The sequence below is a fragment of the Suillus subalutaceus genome (genome assembly GCF_016647625.1).
Source record: "Suillus subalutaceus strain FC151 chromosome Unknown DFJ58scaffold_2, whole genome shotgun sequence".
NCBI lineage: Eukaryota > Fungi > Basidiomycota > Agaricomycetes > Boletales > Suillaceae > Suillus > Suillus subalutaceus.
In genome coordinates, this window is record NW_024540251.1 from 878,371 (window position 1) to 903,307 (window position 24,937).

At 48.3% G+C, this 24,937-nt stretch overlaps 10 protein-coding genes across 10 annotated transcripts; 5 read left to right on the plus strand and 5 right to left on the minus strand.

Moving 5' to 3' along the window:
• The first annotated feature begins 2,797 nt into the window (after positions 1 to 2,797).
• DFJ58DRAFT_740886 (terpenoid synthase) lies at positions 2,798 to 4,701 on the plus strand. Its single transcript, XM_041387110.1, has 5 exons — positions 2,798 to 3,366; positions 3,417 to 3,455; positions 3,511 to 3,685; positions 3,741 to 4,023; positions 4,085 to 4,701. Exons 1-5 carry the CDS (start codon positions 3,015 to 3,017, stop codon positions 4,418 to 4,420), a joined length of 1,185 nt encoding a protein of 394 aa, XP_041251010.1. The 5' UTR covers positions 2,798 to 3,014; the 3' UTR covers positions 4,421 to 4,701.
• Positions 4,702 to 6,219: 1,518 nt separating this feature from the next.
• Positions 6,220 to 8,443, minus strand: DFJ58DRAFT_721152 (cytochrome P450; the record flags this gene model as incomplete). The annotated part of the gene is made up of 15 exons (XM_041384780.1): positions 6,220 to 6,304; positions 6,354 to 6,486; positions 6,543 to 6,556; positions 6,608 to 6,730; positions 6,783 to 6,807; positions 6,861 to 6,917; positions 6,964 to 7,153; positions 7,200 to 7,213; positions 7,272 to 7,377; positions 7,432 to 7,544; positions 7,597 to 7,748; positions 7,813 to 8,001; positions 8,054 to 8,183; positions 8,247 to 8,294; positions 8,332 to 8,443. The coding sequence occupies 15 exons, from the start codon at positions 8,441 to 8,443 to the stop codon at positions 6,220 to 6,222; spliced, it is 1,491 nt and encodes a 496-aa protein (XP_041251011.1).
• Positions 8,444 to 8,957: 514 nt separating this feature from the next.
• DFJ58DRAFT_835976 (uncharacterized protein) lies at positions 8,958 to 9,923 on the plus strand (the record flags this gene model as incomplete). The annotated part of the gene is made up of 1 exon (XM_041392267.1): positions 8,958 to 9,923. The coding sequence occupies one exon, from the start codon at positions 8,958 to 8,960 to the stop codon at positions 9,921 to 9,923; it is 966 nt and encodes a 321-aa protein (XP_041251012.1).
• A 191-nt stretch (positions 9,924 to 10,114) lies between these two features.
• On the minus strand, positions 10,115 to 11,294 carry DFJ58DRAFT_755880 (mitochondrial protein). The gene is made up of 4 exons (XM_041388078.1): positions 10,918 to 11,294; positions 10,518 to 10,817; positions 10,427 to 10,457; positions 10,115 to 10,370 (listed from the first exon to the last, which is right to left on the minus strand). The coding sequence occupies exons 1-4, from the start codon at positions 11,266 to 11,268 to the stop codon at positions 10,321 to 10,323; spliced, it is 732 nt and encodes a 243-aa protein (XP_041251013.1). The 5' UTR covers positions 11,269 to 11,294; the 3' UTR covers positions 10,115 to 10,320.
• A 20-nt stretch (positions 11,295 to 11,314) lies between these two features.
• On the plus strand, positions 11,315 to 12,806 carry DFJ58DRAFT_184152 (uncharacterized protein). Its single transcript, XM_041379091.1, has 6 exons — positions 11,315 to 11,551; positions 11,604 to 11,621; positions 11,675 to 11,802; positions 11,857 to 11,968; positions 12,027 to 12,323; positions 12,381 to 12,806. Exons 1-6 carry the CDS (start codon positions 11,393 to 11,395, stop codon positions 12,675 to 12,677), a joined length of 1,011 nt encoding a protein of 336 aa, XP_041251014.1. The 5' UTR covers positions 11,315 to 11,392; the 3' UTR covers positions 12,678 to 12,806.
• On the minus strand, positions 12,767 to 13,455 carry DFJ58DRAFT_184173 (uncharacterized protein). Its single transcript, XM_041379092.1, has 2 exons — positions 13,417 to 13,455; positions 12,767 to 13,359 (listed from the first exon to the last, which is right to left on the minus strand). Exon 2 carries the CDS (start codon positions 13,316 to 13,318, stop codon positions 12,935 to 12,937), a length of 384 nt encoding a protein of 127 aa, XP_041251015.1. The 5' UTR covers positions 13,319 to 13,359; positions 13,417 to 13,455; the 3' UTR covers positions 12,767 to 12,934.
• Positions 13,456 to 15,235: 1,780 nt separating this feature from the next.
• DFJ58DRAFT_835980 (uncharacterized protein) lies at positions 15,236 to 17,052 on the minus strand (the record flags this gene model as incomplete). The annotated part of the gene is made up of 8 exons (XM_041392268.1): positions 15,236 to 15,413; positions 15,464 to 15,639; positions 15,697 to 15,849; positions 15,898 to 16,059; positions 16,113 to 16,492; positions 16,541 to 16,658; positions 16,719 to 16,882; positions 16,932 to 17,052. 8 exons carry the CDS (start codon positions 17,050 to 17,052, stop codon positions 15,236 to 15,238), a joined length of 1,452 nt encoding a protein of 483 aa, XP_041251016.1.
• Positions 17,053 to 18,814: 1,762 nt separating this feature from the next.
• On the plus strand, positions 18,815 to 19,393 carry DFJ58DRAFT_649741 (uncharacterized protein; the record flags this gene model as incomplete). The annotated part of the gene is made up of 3 exons (XM_041381542.1): positions 18,815 to 18,899; positions 18,948 to 19,033; positions 19,082 to 19,393. The coding sequence occupies 3 exons, from the start codon at positions 18,815 to 18,817 to the stop codon at positions 19,391 to 19,393; spliced, it is 483 nt and encodes a 160-aa protein (XP_041251017.1).
• Positions 19,394 to 20,169: 776 nt separating this feature from the next.
• DFJ58DRAFT_866081 (uncharacterized protein) lies at positions 20,170 to 21,803 on the plus strand (the record flags this gene model as incomplete). The annotated part of the gene is made up of 3 exons (XM_041394175.1): positions 20,170 to 20,294; positions 20,360 to 21,204; positions 21,260 to 21,803. The coding sequence occupies 3 exons, from the start codon at positions 20,170 to 20,172 to the stop codon at positions 21,442 to 21,444; spliced, it is 1,155 nt and encodes a 384-aa protein (XP_041251018.1). The 3' UTR covers positions 21,445 to 21,803.
• Positions 21,804 to 22,959: 1,156 nt separating this feature from the next.
• DFJ58DRAFT_835983 (uncharacterized protein) lies at positions 22,960 to 23,280 on the minus strand (the record flags this gene model as incomplete). The annotated part of the gene is made up of 1 exon (XM_041392269.1): positions 22,960 to 23,280. The coding sequence occupies one exon, from the start codon at positions 23,278 to 23,280 to the stop codon at positions 22,960 to 22,962; it is 321 nt and encodes a 106-aa protein (XP_041251019.1).
• Positions 23,281 to 24,937: the final 1,657 nt, after the last annotated feature.

Below are 24,937 nucleotides of genomic sequence, written 5' to 3' on the forward strand. Positions count from 1 at the left end.
AAAACCGCGGTGTGTCGCTGACGGGTGTAGCGGGTATGGGTACGGTGTAGGTTATGGAGACCCGCACGTACACCGTGCCGGTTTGCGGTGTTGGACGGGTGTGGAACCCTCAGCTTGTCCGAGGGTGCGAGGGTCAAAATTTTCAACCTCCCGGACTTGGAGCTGTCGTCACCATGTCACTCGTCCCCAGAACATCAAATCTACATCCACCCATACTTTCGAAGCTTCGACCCGCAGGTTCATCGAGTAGCAATGTCGATTCGAAGTGACAACCTACTGTGTTGGTTAAGCTGATGTTCCAGTGGATTGTGTGCCGCTTAAAGAAGGCTGACGAGTCTTCCATTCATTCATGCTTGTCAAAATCGTCTTCGATATCACCGTCATCATCGCCCGAGCCATCTGTAATTGATGTCAATGCTATTGACACGGCGACGACGGAGTCTGATAACGAAGAACACCTGGATTCGGGACCTCTGCTGATACTACTATACTATGTCAGTGCCTTACCAATTCAATACAGAAAAACTCAAGAAGAATTGGTGTTTACCTGTCTATGCATTTTTTGACATCAATCATGTTGCTGTAGGCGTGAATGGTCATTTTTGCCACTTCTTCCCCTGCGCAGCACAAAAATGTAGATGAGAATCGGAGGTGTTTGCTGTCTCCAGGACTCGAAAATACTATACGACCCGCGGGTCTGTGAAAAAACCGCGGTATACCGCAAACACCGCTCATATCCGTAGAATTGGCGGGTCGGTGTACACCCGTACCGTAGCGGGTGAGGTGTGGCTCCAGCGACCCGCGGGTCCACCTGTGCTCAACCCTAATTACAACACATGTATGGCAAGAACAAGAATACCATGACCATAAGAATGATCTAGTGTGGCATAGATGACTGATGCCGTCAAAGAGTTTATGGTAACCATGTTATTATTCGCACCTTTCTCGGTTCCTTGGCACAAACATTAAATGAGCGCACAAAGTCCGCACACCCCACGTCATTCACAATATGAAAAGACAGACTCTGCTCAACATCTTCGCTTCAGCTCGCGAAGTTCAAATTCCGTTCCTGTGATCGGGTATCTCAGACTCGGATCGAATCTCAGTCTCGGCGTCACGCGCCCCTAACGTTCATCTCCGTCGCCGTGATACCTGGCACTAGAACCGATCGTTTGGTGAGGTTTGGTGGGGGGAAAGGAAAAACCGTTCGTTCAGTGCCTCCGTCGAATGGGTGATATGTGATGTAGATATATGAGCTCGAGGCTATGCTCCGCTCGATTCCCTCGGCCATGTGTTGACCTCATTCTATTCACGTGGTTGTGCCTCACACTTCAGATAGAACACAAATATCAGCGTTCAAAAAATGTTCGAACGCGTTCGGACGCGTTCAAGGAATATTTGCTGAACGCTGAACCGGACCGTCATCGGTCCAGTTCAGCCTATACTCTGAACGTTGAACTGGACCGTGGTCTGGTTCGAATCGCGGTTCAGAACCGAACCTCCGCATCACTAGCGCTCGCTACCAGCATCATGAGCTAACAGATTCGTTTCATATATTGAGCTGAGATCAACGAAAATATCAGAAGCAATCAACTGGAGTTCTGTACTTGGACCTACCAGTGTTACACATTGTAAGAGTGCTCAAAGTACTCTTTGCTTAATTAAAATCAGATTCGATCTGAGATACCCGATCACAGGAACGGGATTTGAACTTCGCGAGCTGAAGCGAAGATGTTGAACGGAGGGTCTTTTCATATTGTGTGCACGTGGGGTGTGCGGATTACGAACTTTGTGTTGGACGTATCGTAAGAATTGAGCACGCCTGTAGAGGTATCGCCTCAACTCGCTTGACTTTGTTTGCTCATTACACTAGTGTGTTGCATAACAAACTGCAGTGCGACTTTTTCAAAATTCTGCCTCGCTACCTTTACCGGGGCTTGGATAACCGAGACCCTAGCTCGTCTCGTCTCTCTCGAGTCTCAATCTCTCTAGTTAGTCTCATTTTCTTTCTCTCGAGTTTCCGGCTATTAGCGTCTACTCAATGCTTTGTATTCTGCGACTCTGTCTATAATAAAATGTGACCGAGTCCCCCGAGCATGGAGCTGGGGGACTCCGCTTGCCCTAAACCATGAGACCTTCATCAAATAAATATGACATGTCACGCTTGCTAGGATATGACAATGAAACCTTTGTCAATTCGTTAAACATGAGTGGAACCTGTGACAATCACGAGTGCCAATGCCCAATGACACATGAACATCAATGCTCTGCGCTGCTCGGCCGTCAAAGGTTCGACCTCTCATAATGCCACCTAGAACTTCAGAAGTGTCAAGTTCACGCCGTCACGGTTAATATTGCGGTGAGCCTGCTCATTGCCGTTCATGGTAGCTGGACATGCGCGCGTAATATCTTCAGTATACCGCTTGATAATAAACGCAGCATTAAACTGAAGCGAACATGTCGAGCAGAGCCTGGGGTCTTTTCATTGTGAATGACGTGAGGGTATTCGGACTTTGTCTGTGCAGGGTTTGAAGAAACCGAGTAAGGTGCGACTGATCACAGGGTACCAGAAACCGCTGTAATGTTTGTGCCAAGTCCGAGTTCGAAGGAACCAAGAAAGATTCGAATGATAACACATCAGGGGACTGCGTGCACTGGCAAGCACGCTGTAAATGTGAGGGCTAAAGATCTCGCAAATGCTGATCAGCAGGCTGCTGCACACGGAATACTGCAGGCTGTCAGAACTCTCACAATTTTGACGCAGGAAGGTGAGCTTTCGCCGATTAATGTGTTACATAAACTATCTCGGCATCGGGATAAGGCAATCTAGTTCTACCGAATTTTACCTCACTGTTGCACGATCTCCACCAATCGGTAAGCCGCATCAGCGAGCCGTAAACGCTTAAGCATTCGTAACTTCTTTCACTGCTAAGCGAGAGGGGTGTTGTACAGATGGGCCAGGACCGACTCGACAGCGGCAGCACTGATTCGCAGCTATAAAATCTGGTCAGTGCATGTATGGATACAAACCTAGTTCTTTCAGCATGTCAATTTCTATGTTCAACACTCTCCCTTCCTGGATCGCGCATCTAGTGTCAGGTCTAGGAGCACAGTTGACCATGGACCAACACAATATGGTTGCTTCTGATCGTCCCATTGCTGGGGGATCTGTGACTGTCAATGCCTGCGATGGATGTGATCAACTTCTGAAGAAAATCTTCATACCTGACCTACTCGCAAGATGGCCATTTCCCCGTCTTCTCAATCAGCACTATTCTGAAGTTGATGCTGAATCATCTGCTTGGCTTGAAAGCTTTAAAGTCCTCAGCCCCAAAGCCCAACAAGCCTTCGATGGATACAAATGCAGTAAGACATGGCTCATAATAATACTGTCGATGTACTCACGCTTTTGTCAGGTCTTCTTGCATGTTTATGCTACCCAAACGCGTCCAAAGGTGATCTCTAAAGGTATACCAGTCAACGACTTACTGAAGAGTTGGATCCACACAGAACACGTTCGCAGCGCTTGTGATCTCATGATTATTTTCGGTTTTGTAGATGATAACTCAGATGGCTTGGAAGAGGTCGAGGTCCGTCAACAAAAGGACATCATAATGAATGCTCTGCACCACCCTTATAAGCCACGTCCCAAAGGGGAATGGGTCGGCGGAGAAATCGTTCGCCAGTGGGTGATTTACTATCTGATATTCAAAGTTGGAACCTAAATACCACACCAACAGATTCTGGGAACGTACTATATGTAACGCTAGTGCTCAATCCCAGAAGCGATTCATCGCGACATTCGGTGAATTTATAGAGGGCATAGTGCAGCAGGCCATGGACCGAAGCGGACATCACATTCGTGACATCCAAAGTTATTTCGACGTGCGCCGCAAAACGGTCGCAGCAGGGCCTTCGTTCGTCTTCTTGGAGCTGGGTCTCGATATCCCAGATGAAGTAATTTCGCACCCGACAATTGAGGATATGGTAGTGGCATCAACAGACATGATCGCTCTCGCTAATGTCAGTGTCTTTTTACGGACATATCGCAAATGACACTCATCAAATTCACATGATATTACAGGACGTCACATCCTACAATAAAGAGCAAGCGTGCGGAGATGACAGTCACAACATAGTAACAATTGTCATGCGCGAGTTTGATACGGATGTCAACGGCGCCATGTTATGGGCGACGGAGCACCATACAAAACTCGAGAAGAAGTACTTCGAGGCCAGGGCAGCCATTCCGAAATGGGGAGAGCCCATCGATTCGCAGGTTAGGGAGTACTGTGATGGTTTGGGAAATTGTGTACGCGCCAACGGTGAATGGGCCTTCGAGTGCGAGAGGTACTTTGGTACCAACGGTCTGGAAGTTCAACGGAAAAAGTGGATGTTGCTGACGCCGAAAGACCACTAGCGACAAAAGGAAAGGTCATGGAGAGATTGGACCTATACTTCAATTGGTGTGACCCATCGAATGACTCGTTTCTTAATAGATTCCGACTATATGTTAGTACGTTCTCAGCCGTCGACTCGGACAATCGTATTATGCACCACTTCTCGTTTGCTTTTCTCTATATCGTATCATTTCACACTTTCACGCTGTTGTGTTGACCCATATCCTGTAGACTGATTATCGCTACCTCCCATTCATGTTTTATTGTGCGGATATCTCCTTTATCCCGCATGTACTCCGACTGACAGGCCCTGGGATGACGGTCACGAAACAGAGCGACTTGACTTGTTTGAAATATGACTAGCTGTATGGGTACGTAGACTCGCAACGGGTGACCGGTCATGCAATGACTCACAAGCAGCAAATTCATTGCGGCGACCCATGTGCACAACTGCACCGGTGAATGGCATCATGTCACGTTGCCAGTTGGCAATTGAGGTTTGCAAACAAACCGTTTCCCACGAGGTACCTTACTCGCTTGGTTGCGACTCATAGCCCTATAGTAGATCACTCACATCAGCGTCCCAGCTGTATTTCAGCGCCCCCACTGGGTGTTTTAATTCTCATCGCTATATGCATTCAAGACTATTGACCACTTACTTAATAGACTGACTGAAGTCTTACTAGGCTAAGACCACTCATCTTCCCGCTAATTGAGTCAGTCTAGGAGGATAAACCACCTTTTGGACGCGAAACCCTGAAGCAGTTTCTCATGCTTGAATTTTGAAGGGTTCCTTCATCCCTGGCAATCCAATATGATTTTTTCGTTGACGCTGTACGTGTAATTATCATTCTGCCACCTTCTCGCTTGAGCGCGACCAGTTCGTTTCGGTGCTCGGCTCGAATCACCCCAACGTCACGGTGGGCCACGCCTGAACGATACATATGCGGTTTCACGCGGTGTGCATGTTCATATCTTGGCAGAGGCTCATTGTCAGGCGGATCACATTTCATTGCTCCAAGCTGTTATCCTGTGACTGATCCGACGCTGCTAAGTCTCCGTTAGTGGACAGACCTTGTTGAGAGGATTTAGGGTTGAGCTCTCAGCCAACCGAACAAGGCAAGTTTCTGCAACCCTTGCCGTACCGTTGCTTCAACTACCTCAAAGCGAAGGGTGCCAACCAGGCACTGACGTGCAGATTCAAAGTCGGGTGTGGAGGGTCGAATTCCGTGGCCTTGAATACACAGTCTCCCCTGAACTCATTCACCAGTGATACCAAGCTCTATGTCCAAGCGCAATATCTACATCACCCTACCTCATCCTTTGGCGCTAGGAGAGTCTCTTGATATCACTTTAACCCCCATTACGATACAAGAGGAATGTAAAGATGTGCGTAAATTATAACTATCGAGTGCGTTGTCGTAAATGATTCACATTCACAGTCAAGATGAGTATGTCATGTTTGAGGTTGAGAAAGGTCCTTTGGACTGTTCAGAGTAGGTGTTCGGTTTAGAGCGCCAGCGATGGGATTGAAATAGCCTCATATAGGGTTCGCTCCAGTAGCTAGATGGGAGCTGCTCGCCTGCCTGTCAGGGGTTTTGTTATCCATATAAAGTGTCTGCTCCCTACTTTGCTCACGTCTCCCATCAGAGTTTTCACTGCGGATCAGATTTGTTATGAAGAGTCAACGGACTCGAAAGCAATTATCTTGTTCATGAGAGACAGTCAGAGGCCGCAAAACGTTGCCATCCAGTGCACTCTGCGCTGTTGTACATTCGTGTGCTATTATATGACAGACCACCGCAAGTACAAACGAACCCTACTTCAAATTCATCATCGCTCGAAGATGTCCTTCTCTCGCTGTGTTCACGCTTTCAAACGAGCAGTGAAATGGTTCAGGGCGACTTCGGCAGAGTCAACCGCAGATCCTTTAATGCATACTAGGTCACTTACATCATCGTGCCGGCACTGAACTCCGGCTTCACCACAATCCTGTCCCCGTTTGAGTCTTTGGCATGATCGATGCGCAAGACGGCGAGTATGGCAGAAACTGCAGTCCACAGACTGTTCTCTGCAAACCAACGACCTGCCAAGGGCATTCGTCATTCTCAACACTGCCAGATGAGCCATGAACCAGCCTACCAGGACAGATACGCCTGCAAGGATCAGTGAATAATTGAAAATGATAATAAGTGTGGAATATTCACCTGCCATGACCAAAGGCAAAATGATTGACGAAAGGGTCCTTCAACTTTCCGTCAACTGTTAGATGGCGACTAGGATCGAAGCGTGATGCATCGGGATATATGTCTTCATCCCGAGATAGTGCCCTGAGCCATGCTTAGCTCAAGCCGCCGTTATATGGACTCCGCCGTGACATACCACTGATTAACTATTACTATCGCACCTGATCAAACTACAGATGAGTCAACGGCAACCTCGACTCATACGACTTCGAACCTTTGGGTATGAAGTACCCGTCATAAACATCATCATTTGATGTCGCATGTGGAATTCCTGTGCCGGGGGTCAATTATTCAGAGTTATAATTGTGCAGACTGACCTAGGGGGGAGGAAGGATACCATCTCAGGACCTCGCGGAGAATGGCATCAAGGTAGGGCAGTGACGCCCTATCATCAAGGCACGGCATTCTATCATGCCTCACAGCTTGATCAATTTCTGCACGAGCACGGGCTTGGACGTCAGGATAGAGCACCATAGCCAGCACAAATATCTGCAATGCAGTTGCAGTCTGCGGGACATCAAAGTAAAAATCAGGATCTTAAGTAGCGACTCACGGTCTCCATGCCAGCTAAGATGCCGTATTCGCGTCAATGGATGAATTCAGTCTTGGTAGAAAGAAATCTTACCCACGTATCCCGTCGTCGCAACAGCCTTCATCGTGTCTTCGTCAGCGTAGTCGTGAACTTGATTGAGAAAGTCAGCGACTAATGAATGTGAAGCAGTACCATTTGCCTTCACGCGAACAGATCAGGTGAAGTTTACATCCACAACTCTACGAAAACATACTATCTGGGCCTTCACTTCGTCAAAGGGCTCGTTCAAAAGCTGTTGAGCTAATTCTCTGCTGCGTCCCATCTGGGCAAGTGCTCCACCGAAGCACCAAAATGGCAGCTTTTCAACTGCAACCTCATGCTGAATGCTCAAAATTATGTAGTAAACAGAGGCACTCACGGAAAGGAAATGCTGTGAACATGGCAGCCTTCTCGGGAGACACAATACGTTCGCCAATATGAAAGAGTTCGCGTGCGCGGGTAAGAAATGGATCTTCATGTCCATGAGCAAGATATCCGTATGTCACGGCCATGATTAGGGATGCCGTGTATCTGTCACAAGGATTTTGTCAACCGGATCATACATCACAACGACACCACTGAATTAGGTACGAACCCTTCAGTCTGTTGTCGCAGGTCACTAGTGGCATTCAAGAGATTGATGACTAGATCGTTTGCGTGGCGAGAGTACATCTCATGGTACGAATCCGAGACTTCGGCCCTGAGGACTTGATGGAAGATCTTGCGATGTCGCCGTAAAGTCTCGCCATATGGAAGGAGCACAGTATTGAAAGCCAGTCCAGCTCTGCATTGTCAGTGGATGAAGAACAAATTGAATGAAAACCGGCAATGCATACAATTCATTGGTGCGAATAACGGGGCGAGTAGAGTAATTCGCAGAACGCTTGTCCAGCAACTCCCGCGCGATGGTTTCGGAGTTTATGATGATAAACTCGATCCCAAGTAAGCGGGAGTGAATGATTTTTCCTATGATCAGGTATGAAATTGAATCCAAGAGCTTGGCAAAGAGGCCATTGGTTTGCTACCAACCATATGTCTTTCCCCACGCAGTATATGTGAGCCAAGGTCGTTTAGTATCTAATTGCAACGCGTTACCCCAAAATTGGTAACGGACGAGGGCCAGGCGGCAGAGGTAAAGGGTAGACACGTCTGCGAGTCAGACCCGAAACGACAAGCAGGACAATAATGCACGATATCCCTAAAGCGAGAATATGACTGAAGAGCATGGGGAAGGATTATAGGCGCCAAGACGTGTTAGTTTGCTTGATAAGTCGTTGGCACGTAGCACATAGCGAATAACATAAACCCCGGTGTCCCTCAGGTACCCCCACCTATACCCACCTGGGGTACCAGAGATAGATACCCCTGGACTCTTCGGATAAAGAGTCGCAAAAATAGCACCTTAAAGGCTGTATCGAGCGTCAATCATACTATAGCGGAGTTAATGATTACGAATCATAATGCGATAGCATCTGTCAGGACGAGTCCAACGTGGGTGCGCCCGTCAGTACTTCAGTGATGCCGCTTTGTTGCGTACATTTAGGGCCATAGTCACGTGAGACAACACGCACACTGGAACGATGAACAAAGACGCATCCACTAACCTTCCACACTGTGGACGGTGGTCAAAGCCGTCCACAGTATTCGGGATATAAATATGCGCCTCAGTGTCCGTGGAGGCCACCCCAAATCGTTCGCTCTTCCTTGACTCGAGTCATACTCTGCATAATCATAGAAAAGATGTCCACCACAACAAGTATGACGCGCTGTGATAGTGCCACTTCGATGGGTATCACCGATGCTCTGGCACTCTCCTCTACCAACAAACTAACCCCCGCCGAACGAAAGTCCTTCAGTAAATCAGATCACAAAGCTGGAAAGGTCCTTGGCGTCACACTCACGCGCAATCACGTGGGACAGGTGCACCACGATAAGAACCTTTCTCCATGCCTATCACAAGATCAAGAGAATGTTCAAGGTGATAATATCCTCGAGGACACTAAGGCTATAGGTGCAAAGCGTTCATGTAGCCGCAATGCAAGCGCTGCCACCATTATTGGGCCACTTAAGGACCTTGGCCGTGTGCTCGCTTCAGGTATGGGGATGGTAGAGAAGCGGAACAAGGGGCGCGTGGTCGCTGGGGGATATACGCAACGCGTTGTCTTGGGCCTCTTGCGGTCTAATGAATCGCCTGGCAAGGAAGGTAAGGAAGAGCTCCCGACCAGCGTTAGCGACGACAGCGCATGCTCGCTCCCGGAGCTAGACGAGAGTGAAGATACCGACGCGCTCCTAAGGCGAAATAATGAAGAGAGGGAAGACGATCTATCCATCGGTTTCCCAAGGGGCCTTGACGTCGAAAACTCGTCAGCTACACCCCCGAGTCCCGCCCTTGAGCGACGTGTCGAGGAAATACGGCTTAGTGAAACGGTTGGACCCTTGGATGTTTCGCTGTTTGCATCTCTCTGTCATACAACTAATTTCGAGGTATCATCCAATGAAGAAAGTCCGGTACTCTCCTCTGACGACTCGTTCGACGACATGCTTCATCCGGCGGAACGAGCTTACCTCGATTTTTTGATTGCACAGGACGAAGCCGAAGAAGAACCAATGGAGGGGGGAAGGGAAAGGGCAGCATTGCGATCCAGGAACAAGATGCTGGATGTGTTGGGTCCAGAGGCGCGACAAGCGGTTGATGAGCAATGCTAGATACTGCTAGTTGAAATCATGTCAATTTGTATAATATGCCCGTTTCCTCAAGTATCCATGTATTCATGAGTGGCCTCGGGACGCAAGCTTTCGAGAGCGAGCTTAAGTGATGTTCGACTTGAAGCTGAAGTAGTAGCAATTCTATAGCGGAAAAAGCCGCTTCCGGCAGCGGCTCGGCTCGGCTGGAGGGGGTTCATTACGTGGAGTAACTTCAACAACAGTATTCGAGCTCGCGCCTGCAGGCAACGTGAATCTATGAATCTATGTAGTATCTGCTTACAAGCAACATACAATTATATAAGTGCAATGATAAGTTAGGTTACGATCCCGATCCATGGTACAATCGAAGCCCTCCGAGTTCGAGTGTAAGGAACGGTATCGATGATGATATAACGTATTATACTCTGAATCTCAGGTAAGCCATTAGAAGTGCAGAACAACCAGTCACTAAACGCAAAACATCAGCATCCCAGCCTAAAGTCAAGTATTTAATTTGCACATACCAAATCCAACAAGATATTGCAGCGTCGTCGCCTAAACACCCAAGAGTTCAGTAAATCCAAGCTTCGCCGAAAAGAAGAATTCAGAACATACCTTCGATTGCTGAATCGTTGTCCTCAAGTTCGCAATCTCCTGTTCAATTCTCGTGTCCACCTCCTTGATCTTAAGCTCCTGCCCGCTGCTCTCATCCCGCATCCGTCCCTTCTCCAAATTAAGATCCAATCGAACGCCAGCTTGCGTACGCGTGATCTCCTCACGTAGCCGTTGCTTCAGCTTCTGCATATCCGCAACCAAGCGGTCATTATCAGCCTTCAAAGAAGCGAGGTCGTTCTTCTCAATAAGCTGCAGCTCAGATTTCAGCTGTGCGAAATCGACTTGTTGGGTGTATTGATGCTGAAATGCGAAGCGAATAATACGACGAATGAGAAATGGGCGATCGAATTGCCTATCTGTTGAGTGACGCAGCACTGCGAGAGGGAGTGGTAGCGCCCACCTTCTCCTGCTCAGCTTTCGTGACCATGTTACTCGTCATATTCCGTATACTCTCGTCGATGACCTCCGCCATGGCACCCATTATGCCTTCCGCTTGTGCACGGTTGAGCCCCTCGCGCTCGAGCCGTTGCACGAAGTGGTGAGTATCAAAATGAAACTCGTGCGCCGCGTGTGATGCATGGAAGGGTCGGGCAAAGGCGGATGACTCGACGCGAGAGAACCTTAGGTTTGAAGGATCGGACGCATTGGTACGAAGAAAGAGCGTAGAACTGGATGATGGAACTGAGCGATTGGCAGGTCTGAATGTTCCTGCACGAAGAGAGTGGGCGAGGCGGGTGGTGGTAGTGCTCATAGATAGTGTAAACCCGCGTGGGAAAACTAGCTACACAAGAACCAAACCCGAATTCTGCTCAAATTGTTGGACATTGCTCTCCTGCTGCATCTAATTCGTATTAAGAATCCTTAGAAAAGTGACCATGTCAACGAGCACAAACTCCCATGCTCATCCACATCCGCATGCTCAGAGCACGAGCCATAATCCCTGGGGCAGCACGAGTGGCACAGGCCCCCTCGGCACGTCTCTCACTGACACCTTCGGGCAGTCCAGGACACATTACCAGCCAGGCTACATGATGGTACGCTCGTCCTATCTCCCACCACCTTAACTTCTTAATATGATTCATGCAGTCCGTGGCGCAACATAATGTAAGTGACCGTTCACTGAGTTCAGAAACGGGACTGACGCATCAGGCGCATAGGTCATGTCTCCCAGCGCACAAAATACAGACGAAATCCCCGTCGTGCAGACAAAGGCAAAAATAAACAAGGGTTTGTCCCGTGGAGCCTCGCATTTTGGTGCCGAGTCGATGTTTGAGAGCTCGAGCACGTACGTTTACCTTTTAATTCTTATACTAGTATGCTAAAGTCTGTTTGTTGCAAGGCAAAGGCAAGCGTTCACAGACATGGACGCGCCGCCGACTAGTTCAGTCAATGATATATTCCGTGAGGGGTCTTCTTTTGGCGAGTCCCAACGGGCAGTTTCTTCCCCCTTCGCGCGTGCGTCCCGTTCTCATTCTGATTACTTTTATTTAATTACTCTCCCGTTAACAGCCCTTCTCCCTCTCAAACTCCTCCTCTACGTTGAACACCTCCCAATCTCAAACTCGTACCCAATCAAGCACCCCAAACCAACCGACCTATATTATTGTCTTTGGCTATCCACCAGACAAATATTCTCTCACCGTAGAATATTTCCGCTCGCTTGGTGCGAGCACCGAACCGGAGCCTAATTCAGAGATTGTAAACGCGTTCAGAATCGGGTTCCGTGACCCTGGAGAAGCCATGCGTGCGGTCAGGAGAAATGGGGAGGTCTTAGGGGGAACTTGGATGGTTGGCGTTAAATGGACTGTAAGATACTTTTTTTTTCGATATCGAGCGGCGTACTGACTCCCACGATGCATGAAGGATTCTGCTCAGGACCCCCGCGGACCTGATTTTACGACGTCCACTTCCCCACCGCGGGTGCAAATCCAGACTTCGCAAGTACAAGCGCATTCGGATGGAAATGCGATGGCAGTGGATGGTGCTGCTACTGTTGGGACACCGATCAGGCTTGCGCCGTCTGTGGCTGCGTTTCGCAAAGCTCCTGTGCCGGTGCTCCAGAAATCTGCTCACGCCGTGCATGTACCGGTCGTTAATGCGCAAGATAGTCCTGCGAGGGGCATGCTTGGGCAGGTTGGGGATCTGTTATTTGGGTGGTAGTGTTATGTGGTGATATTCGTACTCTGGTATGAGTACGCTTTTGTTTTCGGTACGTCTGTAGATGCATAGATATGGATGCGTCTTTGGATGTGTGATGAACTTGCAGGGTGTTTTGCAGAGACGACCAGAATCACTTTGATGCTACTAGTAAGTACAATGACAGAAATCCGTAAGTGCCCTCCACTATGCATGACCACGATGGATCACTTTGCAGCAGAAGGCGTAATGTTACATGCATACACTCATTAACAATTCCTTCAATTGTATACAAAACCTGCAAGCCTCTCCAACCCATTGTCCGACTGCGGGAAGAATTGAGGAACCATCCAACACATATGCGTCAAATCCGCATACTCCACAAGCTCAGCTCTCCCGCCCGCCTGTTGGATACGACTCACGACTATCCGCGAGCTCTCAGCACAACTATCAGCTGTGCCCGTCATCACCAATGTCTCCGGCCAGCTTGCCGTGAATGGAATTAGGATGCCTGAAGCTAGAGGGTGGTTGGCAGGGAAATTGCCTAGATATTGGGAAGTAAAAGCTTGGTAGTTTGATAGAGGTATGGTGTCATGAGGTATGGAGGTGTGGGAGGCGAGAGTGAGGTCTGCGCTTGGGGAGAAGAGTGCGACGCGTCCTGGCATTGGGAGAGCGGATTGCGAGATGACATACGTGAGGATAAGAGCTACATAAATCAAAGTGAGATACGAATACGAGAAGAATTTAATAAATTATTACGCACCCCAAGTTTCCGCCTGCACTATCACCTGTGATAGTGATATTCTCGGCGGAAAAGCCTTTTAAGATGAGGTGATGATATGCAGAGAATAAATCTTGTAACGCCGCTGGAAAGAGGTTCTTGGGGACCGTCGCGAGTCGGTGTGAAGGAGCTGCGATAACGGGTGTACTAGATCCACCAGATTTCTCCCCAAGTGCACGAAGCATGCGAGAGAGAAATGTCATAAACCTCTGTTCCGTTGGATGTCCGAGGAGGTAACCACCTCCGTGCGCATGAAGTACGACTTTGACGTCGTTCTTCGCACCAGCCAAGGACGCGGAATGCGCATCAGTGTAAAAGAAGACGGGAACCTGACCCGGTTGGATCGAGGTGGAGTGAATGGACGCAGGGATCTGAGAGGAAGGAGGAGCTAATTCGCAAGAGATGCGAACTCCTTCTGGGACTCCTTCAGTGGGCACCCGTGCACGCTCAGCAGGGGATTTGGCCTGACCGAACGGAGGCTTGGAAGCACTGATAGTAGTGCGGATGTCATTAAGAGCCGCTGCTTGCGCAGGGGTCCAGCTGGTGGGTTGATTGAGTGAAGACATTTGTGAGATTGTGTTCGTGCCAATGATCCATCATTCGTGCGTAGGCATTTTATGTGGATCGGTTTCTGGTACCCTGTGACTCACGGCAACATTCAAGTGGATATCGTTTCAAATCCGGAGACAGTCACATCAACATGAGGCTCATCTAGATACATGTCCGGAATTAAACCCCTGACCAAGGTGGTGGAGGACGAGATAGATAACAAAGGTGCAAGATAGTTATACTTAAGTGGTGCAGGAGCCAAATACTCGGAATTGCAACGTGAACACCTGGCATGCCTCGCAGTAATAACTTATTCAAGGTGACCTACTACTTCCTAAATACCCCTAGGCAAGTACTGTACTACTTGACTCACAATATTAATGACCGAGCTTTCATGAGGTCGCATTCGATCACTTCACCTCAGCAGGCTTTGCAGCCATATGGGATGCCACACCCATCATCAAGGCACTTGGTTTCTTTACGCCCCACCTATCTCGACTGAATGACACGGCGTTTAACATATTCGCGGTGCGGGAGCAGTATCCTATATGTGTCATCAAACACAGCTTATCTTAGCTTTTACTTAGAATTCAACGCTTAATCGATTATAATCTTCTTCCAAGCTTCGACGTTTCGCACTTTCACACTCCACATACTCACCTCGTGCCCACAGGGCATCACCGAACCACATCGTCATCCAATTTCCTTTGCCCTCGACTGTCCCTTTCACCTTTGCGCGCACATTCCTTTGCGTCTTGCCAGTGAGCCACTCGAAAAACGTATATGTACGGCCCATGCACACTCATTTTTTATGACAGAATTACATTCAGTAGCGACTTTTAATTACGCACGTCCTCTATCTACGTCGTCTCCGTCATTACTCCCCTTCGAACTCACTTCCAGCCTTACAGACGAGTCATCAAAGCGCGCACATCAATCTGTCGATCATAAATACCAAAGATTTGCAACATCTGTCGTCATCAGGAAAAAACAAAGTGACTACATAGTACTATATAGTGAGGGTAGCGCGAGTAGCCCCGTTGTCAAGTGCCCTCTATGTAGTCACCATAGAGTCCCGTAGTAACTACCAGTAGCTACGAGGTACTACTGTAGTTTGTCGGAGTGCTATTAAACGCAGCTATAAATTACTACCAGCAGCTATATAGCACACCAAAGCACCTCGTAGTAACAATTAAATTCAAGCACCTGAAACAAAAACTAGCATAATACGAATGTCTTACTCACTGCGTCCCTATTCATCATCCCCACCCTCGCTACTAGGATACTCATACTCCTCGACCTCATCCTCGACTGCCGCATCCTTCCCCTCACGCTGGTACTCTCGAATAGCGTCTTCAAACGCTGCGTCGTCGATGTGGGCCTGGGATGTAGCCGACAATGGAATGAGTGATGCGACACCTGCGTGGAAGCTGAGAAGCGCAAGCATTAGAAGAGTCAGTGAGATAAAAGTCCAACATACCGCGCTGTATCATGCAGATTGATACGAATTTTTGAGAGGAGTTTGTAAGGCGCAGTGCGCTCATCAAAGCGTTGCAGTGAGCTGAAATGGTGGTTGTAGACGGTCCCATAACCAGCAGATGTGAACTTGATGTCCTCTTTGATGCCTTGCGACCACTCATCAACACAACATTCTATCTATAAGATATTGTCAGCGTCATCAAGTTGAAAGTAGGGGTTTGAAAAACAGCTCACAGCCGTAAGCACGAGCACAATAGTTTTGATAGGGATGGGGTCGAAGTATTTGTGGTAGACGACACCCTCGTCACTTCGGTTCAAGAACCACATGCTGTTGATACCCTGTTGAAGCAACTCGGTCTTGTAGATGCCTGACTTTGATGACGGGTCCTTTTGCTCAATGTCAGCACTAAGTTATGTAGACCGTCGAATACTCACCTTGAAAACAAAGATCGAGCCAATTTTCAATCTCTCTGCGAGATCTTGGTTTGACCTTATCACCTCCATAGAATTACTTGAGCGGAAGCCATGAAATGAAGCTGTGAGCGGACGCATCTTCGTCTTGAGTTCGCCTCGCACGTGTGAAGCGCGTTTCAACAGCTTTGAAGTTTGAACGAATAAGACCAGGAATGCACTAAAAATACTGTGCTCACCATGTTCACCACCGAAGGGGTCAGTTTGACGTCAACACCTTTGAGTTGACATGCCTCATGCCAGGCCTCTTTCGCCAGTTTTGTCTCAGCTGCAATGGAATCCGGAAAAGGTGCCTGTGTGACGATGAGACACCGATAAACGGAGCAAGCAGTTATGAGAATCTCTTTCAAGATTTCGTCAAAGTCGCTGGCTTTCATGCGTCGACGCGAACCATCAGCGTTTTTCTTGACCTTTGGCACCATGGTATCTTCATACGACATGTCATCGAATGATCGCTTGGTCCCTCGAGCTGCAGGCAACTGTTCGTCGTCGTCATCGTCAGCATCGTCGGCAGCGTCATCGTCGTTGTTGTCTGTTGACTCGTCAACATTATGTGGTGCTGTTTGATGGAGGGTTAGTAGTGTAATTATATAAAGTAAAAACATACCTTTTGGTCCTTTGGTTGTAGGTATGGATGAGTTGCGCAACCTTGGAGGGATTTTCCCTGTACTGAATGTCAGGCTATTAGTGTTGGACAACCTTGTATCGACACTGTGGTCAGAGAACTGAAAAAAATAAATGTCAGCGGCTGATTTAAGATGAGGAAAGAAAACAAAAGCTCGTACCATTGTGTCTTCTTGCCTGTCCATGTCGCTAAGGAGCTCTGACGGCTCTTTCTCGAAGACATCAGGATGCCCTTGGTAGGCAGCCTTTAAGGCCTTCTTCTTCTGTTTTGCCGTCCGGGTTTCCTTGATTTCTTGGCGATGGACAACATGTTGGGATTCACTGACTGTAGAACGAGATGGTGAGTGAGCGGAACATAATGTGCTGGTACTTACAACGGTAGTTCTCTTTTTCAGTTGGTTGCCGCTCTCGACCACTTGCAGTGTGCACCTGCTGTTTTGCGGCAGGTGGTGAGGGGGCGCGCTTTGGCTTGGAGGTAGGCTTACGAGGTGCCATGGTTGTCTAGTCAAAGTACACAGCAGGTCAGCACAATTTATACCACTGCGAAACAGACAAATAACTCACAATTGAACCTTAATAGTTCGTTGATTGTTGATTTGAAGAATGAAGGGCTGAAAGCTGTGTCAAACGAGAGGGACGATAAAAAGGTATGATCATACCGTCACAATTTATTTTCACTGTTATGAATACCCCCGACTCGTCAAAAAAACGGTATGGAGCTTGCTTCAAAACTCACTGTGCTCTGACGAATCTTGCAGCCCGATGTCACAAATTGCTGGTCGCAAAGAGGCTGGCTGTGAAGACACGAAGATTGACGTCAAAAGGTTAGTTGCCGTTCCACGTTACACTCAAAGACTCACCGGCTTGCAGACCCAAGCTCAAAAGGCCTGATGCAGAGCCCATGTTCCTGCGCCCTCCGTTTCGTCAAACACCTGGCCCTGTCACAGCTTCCCAGAATTACATACGAAACCTAATTCTGGAGCGTTGGGAGGCAGAAGTGAAGGCCTGCAAGCAAGCAAAAAAACTGCAACTGTTAGAAATAGCACCAGGCCCAGCTATTAGTATCTTACAAGCGAGCATATGAAGGCTCGTCGTTGAGCGCTGGGATGCGGAGGTGAAACAGTGTGAGGAAGCCAAACGGGCGCAGCTTTTAGAGGTACTTCTGGCCTGCCCATGGTATTTCCAAACTAACGTAGCACATCAAATTAGCTAGTATCAGAGACGAGAATTAACATACTAGAATTGGTCATTGGCTCTCTCGATCTTGTTCTCTCGCTAGACGAGGAAGATTGTAATGGAGGTTGTGTGTTGGGAACTAGGCAAGATGTAAGTATCATTCAAACCGATCAGAATAAGAGCACGTACCTATCTTACTGTAGATGAAATGACCAGGATCTCTGCCTATCTTACTGTAGACGGAATGGCAGGATCTTTGCCTATCTTACTGTAGATGGAATGGCGGGCAGGATCTTTGCCTATCTTACTGTAGACGGAATTGTGTTGGGAACTAGGCAAGATGTAAGTATCATTCAAACCGGTCAGAATAAGAGCACATACCTATCTTACTGTAGACGGAATGGCAGGGTAAGCAGAATGGCAGGCAGGATCTTTGCCTATCTTACTGTAGACGGAATGACCAGGGTAAGCACACCTCATGGATCATCCTCAAAAAAAAAAAACCCGTACCTGGTTGCGACTTGGCGCATGGATTGAGTCTAAACGAGGCCGTAACTTTGGCATACTGATCGAGTCCAACTCATTAAGGGTTGTGTGGTGTGGTGTGGTGTGGTGCTTGGATCTAGTTGTGGCGGGCGCCCGGTAACTGCGCCCAGTTTAAGTCTAGACCAGGCCATTGAAAAAAAAAGGGCATACTACAATGAGACAAGTCACCTAAGACCAGGGCGAAACACTCACCAACTCACATACTATGTCGCACTGCTGTACATTTTGTGGCAAGGAGTTCCCTACGAGGGGGGGCATCAAGAGACACATAGCTAACCGGCCTAAATGCAGAACGGCATGGGAGTTAACGATTGAAGAAAAAGACTTGGAAGACAACGCACCTTCTATGGAGAACGACGATGCTGGCAACTCATTTTCCCCACTTCGCCGCTCACGGTCCAACTCTTTCGAGGCTGATGAACTTAATCCGCCAGCACCAAAAAGTCGGCGTGTGACGGTCGAGGATGTCGCTGACAAAGGTGAGGTAGTGGGAGGGGTGGGTGGGGCGCTATTTCAAGCAATGTTCTGATGGTGGATGGGCACTGCGGAAGGGGAAACTGAATTTGAACGATACCGGAAGTACAAGGAAGGCATGGGTGAGGACGAGTGGGCTCCATTTTGTGACGAGTACGTACCCTTTCATGTTGATGGCCTCTGCCTGACTTTAGCTGCCAGGGAAGAGTGGGGTCTCGCTGAGTGGCTTGTAAAAAGCCTTGGGCAGACTCGAACCGATGAATTTCTAAAGTTACCGATTGTAAGTTTGGCATCAAGCACCGAAAAAATGTACTGACCAGCGTGATAGACCCGAAACCGAATGCAAGCTTCATTCCACAACAACCAATCATTCCTCAAGAAGGTTGATGAACTCCCGCATGGAGCCGCCTGGAGCTGTAAGAAGATTAGCGTTCAGGGAAATAGAACGGACGAAAAAGGCGAACCGTTGCATGAAGATGTTGAACTGTGGATGCGCAATCCTGTAGAGTGCATCAAGGACTTGATCGGAAATCCTTTGTTCAAGGATCAAATGGTGTACACACCTGCTCGCGCATACACGGACTCTGCAGGACTCCACCGGGTGAATAGACGACATGTGGACTGCAGATTGGTGGTGTGACATGCAAGTAAGCACCATATCAAAAAAAACATCGAAAATGACAAGCACTGACCTGTGTTGTCCAGAAAAAGGTGCTGGAAGGAGCAACCATTGCGCCAATTATTCTTGCAACAGACAAAACGAGTCTGTCGCAATTCCAAGGCGACAAACGGCATATCCTGTGTACCTCTCTATAGGAAACATTGCTAAAGAAAAACGGCGGCAAACGTCAGCAAGAGCGACAGTCCTGATTGGTTACCTACCTTCAGGAAAGCTTGACTGCTTTACACCTGATGAACGCTCCCTCGCCAACTACTGACTATTCCATCATTGCATGTCCCTCCTCCTTCAGCCCCTTGTTGCTGCAGGTGAAGACGGCGCTGAAATGGTGTGTGCTGATGCGTTGATCCGTCGAGTGTATCCGATCCTTGCCACGTATGTAGCGGACTTTCCAGAGCAGTGTCTGGTGGCGTGTTGCAAGGAAAACCGCTGTCCAAAATGTGTAGTTGCGGCGGATGAAAGAGGCGATCCACTGGATTCGCCGATGCGGGATCCTGCAGTCATAAAGGGGATATTAGAGAAGCGAAAGACTGGTCACCATCCTGCTGAATTTGAGGAATTTGGACTACGCACCGTCTATGCTCCATTTTGGGCTAATCTCCCCCACTCTAACATCTTCCTGGCCTTTACACCCCGACCTCCTACACCAACTCCACAAAGGCATCTTCAAGGACCATTTAGTTAAGTGGTGCCTTGATATTGTTGGCGAAGAAGAAATGGACGCACGGTTCAAAGCGATGCCTGATTATCCCGGTCTTAGGCATTTCAAGAAGGGAATATCTATGGTAAAGCAGTGGACGGGGACAGAACACAAAGAGATGCAGCGTGTGTTTGTTGGGCTACTTGCTGGCGCTGTGCCTAGGTAAGCTTCAATTGTTGCTAAGCACGAGGTTGGTGCTGACGTGATTGTTTTCGTTTGCTTACCAGCCAAGTGTTAGTAGTTGCGCGAGCACTTCTAGATTTTTCGTACTATGCTCAGCTTCAAGTTCACTCAACTGAATCCCTCAATGGCCTGGAACGCGCTCTGGCGATATTTCACGCCAACAAGGACGTCTTGCAGCAACTCGATATTCGCGACCATTTTAATATTCCCAAATTACATCAGCTCTCTCACTACGTTCAGTCTATCCTATTGTTTGGTGCTACAGACAGCTTTAACAGCGAACTTCCAGAACGTTTGCACATCGACTTTGCCAAAGAAGTGTATCGCGCCAGTAACAAGCGGGACTATGAAGAACAGATGGCCTTATGGCTCCAGCGCCAGGAGGCAGTCTTCCTGCATGGTTCCTACCTCAACTGGCTGTTGGAACAGTCTCAGTCGGCACCAACCAATTTCACTCGTGACCGTGGATATGACTCGGACTCGGACTCAGAGATGGAAGGGCCGGACACTGTCCCTGTCAATACACTTCCCATCCTCCCTGAGCAACGAACGGTCCACTCTCTCGCTAAGACGCCTGCATACCCTCAGCGTTCAGTTCAGCACCTCGTCACTGCACATGGTGCGTCCATGTTCCTCCCAGCCCTTAAGTTGTTTCTGCGCAACCACATGCCGCACGCTATCATTACCCCTGGTCTGCAAGACCGTTTCGACGTATTTCGACAGGTAGTAATCACTGCTCCACCTAATCCACTCATCAGTGAATCACCGAGGCAGTGGCGTGTTAGAGCCACGCCTGAAGTGCTTCCTGGACGTGGACGCAAGCCTGGATCTCCCGCTAAGTTTGATATGGCCCTGACAAGCAATGGCATTCAGCCGCGCACTTTAGAAGGTGAGTACTAACTATTTGTTGAGCCGTCAAAAAATTCATGTTAATATTTTACTAGGTATGCGAGTGGGACAGGTTCGCGTTATTTTCACTCTGCCGCGTCAATTTGGGACCTACTCGCGAGCCTTAGCTTACATTGAGTGGTTCACACCACTCAGGGAGCCGGACCGCTCATCTGGCCTGCACCAATTGTCGTGTTTCGACTCGTCGGCTGCACCGGAATGCAGCGGTGATACACGTTGATGAAATCGCTCGTCCTTGCCATCTTATTCCGAGGATGGGACAAGCTGTTGACCGTGGATGGACTAGCGCAAATGTCTATGAGTCCGCAAGTGATTTTTACTTAAATAGCTTTATTGACCTTGATACATTCTGCATGTCCGCTATTGATTAATTTTGTTGCTACTCAGCTACTATTGACTACAGACTTCAATTTGACTATTGTGCCTCCAAGTGTCCGCTGTAGTCTGCTGTACTCTGCTGTAGCCCGCTGTAGATCTATATAGTCTGAGTCACGGCTACATTAGGTACATAGAACTATGGTAGCTATGTAGTGCTACATAGCTCTCACCAGGGCTCCCACAAAATTTGTTTTTTCCTGATGGTGGAGTTTGAAAGCGATTTACAATGTGATTTGAATCTAGAGAGGGGCCTTCTAGATATCACAATCTAGAGCTGGGTCAGTTGAGCTTTTAGTTGACGTGCGGACTTGAAACGTATGACAGCGACATGAGGCGTTTAGAACTAGAACAACGCTGCGGGAAGTCGTCCAGTCGGATCTTACTCAGTTCCTCCGAGTAACTGCAAACCCTGAGCCAACAAAGTTCGAACACCGTTGAGGTGCCTCATGGCATTCACAACGAAAAGACCCCAGACTCTACTCGACATGTTCGCTTCAGTTTAATGTTACAGCTACATGAGGGCCTCGACATACTTATCCTCACTTCCCGCATGCTTGCTCCTCCGTGACTTTCGTTGTTCTTCTCTCTTTCAACTTTGCACTGTTTCCATTACCATCTCGTTGTTGACGTGCCAGTTAATCTTCGGACGTCGTGTCATTTGTTTCCTAGCATGTAGCAGTGACGTTAATGAATAATTTTTCAAGTGTACCCCTTAAGAAACGCGAAGCATGTTCGTGGCCGTAAAATGGGTCAGAATCAAGTTAGAGTGTCTTGTTGTAGTTGGGTTGATTGAGGTTTGGAGTGAGGTGAGGGGCGAGGGACAAGCAAAGAGATGTGTTAGTATGAATCGAACACACAACCGCGAGGCCTGTCCATAGCCATAAAATGGGCCAGAGCGTCTTGTTGTAGGTTGGGTTGATCGAGGCTTGGGTGGCATCCAAGTATGGTTAACATAACGAGGCCACGGTGTATTATATTCTCTTTATACACGTCCAATCTAATGTCACGAAGTGCACCATCGAGAGTACTGAACTGCGAGATGGGAACATGGGCGAGGTGGAGTTGAACTAGCGAGACGTCGAACTCGCCAATCGGTATGGGTTGGGGGAATCCTGCGTACTGCGTACTGAATGCGACGTACCCAGTGGGCCAGAAGATCAAAAAGAGAGCTATCGTCATGATGAGCGCTTGAGCCACCCGGGAACGTCACAATTTCCATTTACTGAGGCCCTGACGCAGAACCTGGAATCGAGAAAAAACTTCGTCCATATTCGGACGTTGTGCTGGATCGAGTGCATCATGTCCGATAATAGACCGTTCAGGAATTCTACACCTGAGTAGCGCTGTTGCGTCAAAATCAGGATATGCAAGATGAGAAGTCGTTATTGCGCCTTACATCGAGAAATATTTCTTGAATAGCATGTCCAAAATACCAAACATCAGTTGGAAAGGGGTTCCGGGGTTTATAGTTGTCTTCCTTGAACTCCGGCGCTTCTTTATCCCCACCAAATATGGGTACTTCTGATGGGTTGGTGTTTGACGCCTCGTATTTGCGGGAGATACTAAAGTCTATGCAGTAGTATCGTGGAGGAGACTGCGTGCGCGTACGATGCCTGGCCACGCGTTTGTAGTCCTCAGACATGTAGTGGTCGCCTGGATGCCATGCATCTATGAACATGTTTATGGAAAGCCAGACAGCCGCGCTGCCTTAGTCAGTGTCACGCATCCGTAAGAAGACTTCGTGCACCGAGTCAGCAAATTTGCACCAGACCTTGGTTCGGTTTTGAGCAATTTTTTTCCAGGATTCGGAACATTGTTCAACCCATACTGTAGATCTGCTTCGAGTCTCCATCTTTGATTGATGATTTTCTTATGATGATTCGCGCTCACTCACTGTCGGTCAGAGCGCTGATAATCGCCACCACCACCACTACTAGTAGTACGTGCGTGACCTCCTGCATGGTGACTTACTTTTTATCTTTACATAAGTGTTTGGTGGCTCCTAGACGTAACTCTGCTGCTGAACTTCTCCATGAGCCTTTTGCTCAGTCGAGCAAACGCGCGCGCGCTATCTCGAATTCCTCGTGTGCCAAACTCTCCAAGACAGACCAGACTGAATTGCAGTTGTCCTGTTGTCTCGCCCCTGTTCCAATTTCCTTACAAATGCTTGTTTTCTTGAAGGGCTTTCTTGCCTTCCGTCGTTGTTCACATCATTACATGGCCGCGTCCTCGTCTTCTGCTCTGTCTTCGCCATTGGCTTTGGTCCCTCCTGCCTTGTTGGTCACAATGGATCAGCGACTTGCAGGCGATGCTGTGTCCGTCGTATCTAAGCCTGCTTCGCATGAACGAGTTTTCTCGTTGACCTCTCTATTGATATCTCCGTTCAGTTGCCCGGGTCTTGCTGCGGCAATCGAAAGTATGTTCCGCCCCGCATCAACACAAAACAGGAGCGCACACAAACTACACGTATCAGAATGATATGGCTCGGTCTGCCACTTTCAATTCTCCTACCTTTAGCTTTCGAATCATCCTCAGTCGCTTTGGAAGAGCCAACGACCGAAGAAGTGTTCATCGATGAGACTTTAGCGATGATGGGGAGGTTACATCATCTGCCTGACCGTCAGACTCACTCTGTCCTTAGCTTGCGTGCGTTCTTCTGGCCTCGAGCTCCATCCCGACAGTTTTGGTTACTCCGTCGAGAATCTAGGTTTGTACGTACACATCTCAGGGATATACCTAATGTTTCTGAGACGATCCGCACGAGGCGTGAAGGTGGATTATATTTCAAAATTTCATGGACAGACTATCACATGAAAAGGAGGTTTCAGTGCAATGACTGGGCCTAGTTGAGACGGTTTGAGGATCTATACATGCAAAAATGTTGTCAGCAGGTTTCGAACCGACTGCAAGAGAAACAGATTTTGATTCTGTTGTGGTAACCACTTGGTTAAGAACAGTTAAGATCAGCCTCCGAGGAATCCGTCCATGAGTGAATGACAAAGTGTGTTCTGATAAAAAAAAACATGTCTTGGGCAGGTTTCGAGCTTGCGCAAGTCCGACACAAACATATTTCGATTATGTTGTAGTAACCACTTTGGTCAGGCGAAGTTGAAATGAACCGCCGAGGAATTGTCCATCAGTGAATCTTCAAGGCGTGTTCTGAGAGAAAAAAACCTCGTTGGCAGGTTTTGAACCTGCACTAGTAGTGTCAGCCGAAGAGATAGATTTCGGTTCCGTTGCAGTAGCCACTTGGGCCAGGGCGGAGTTGAGATGAGCCTCTCAGGAACTGTCCATCAGCGAATCTTCAAGGCGTGTTCGGAGGGAAAAAAAAAATC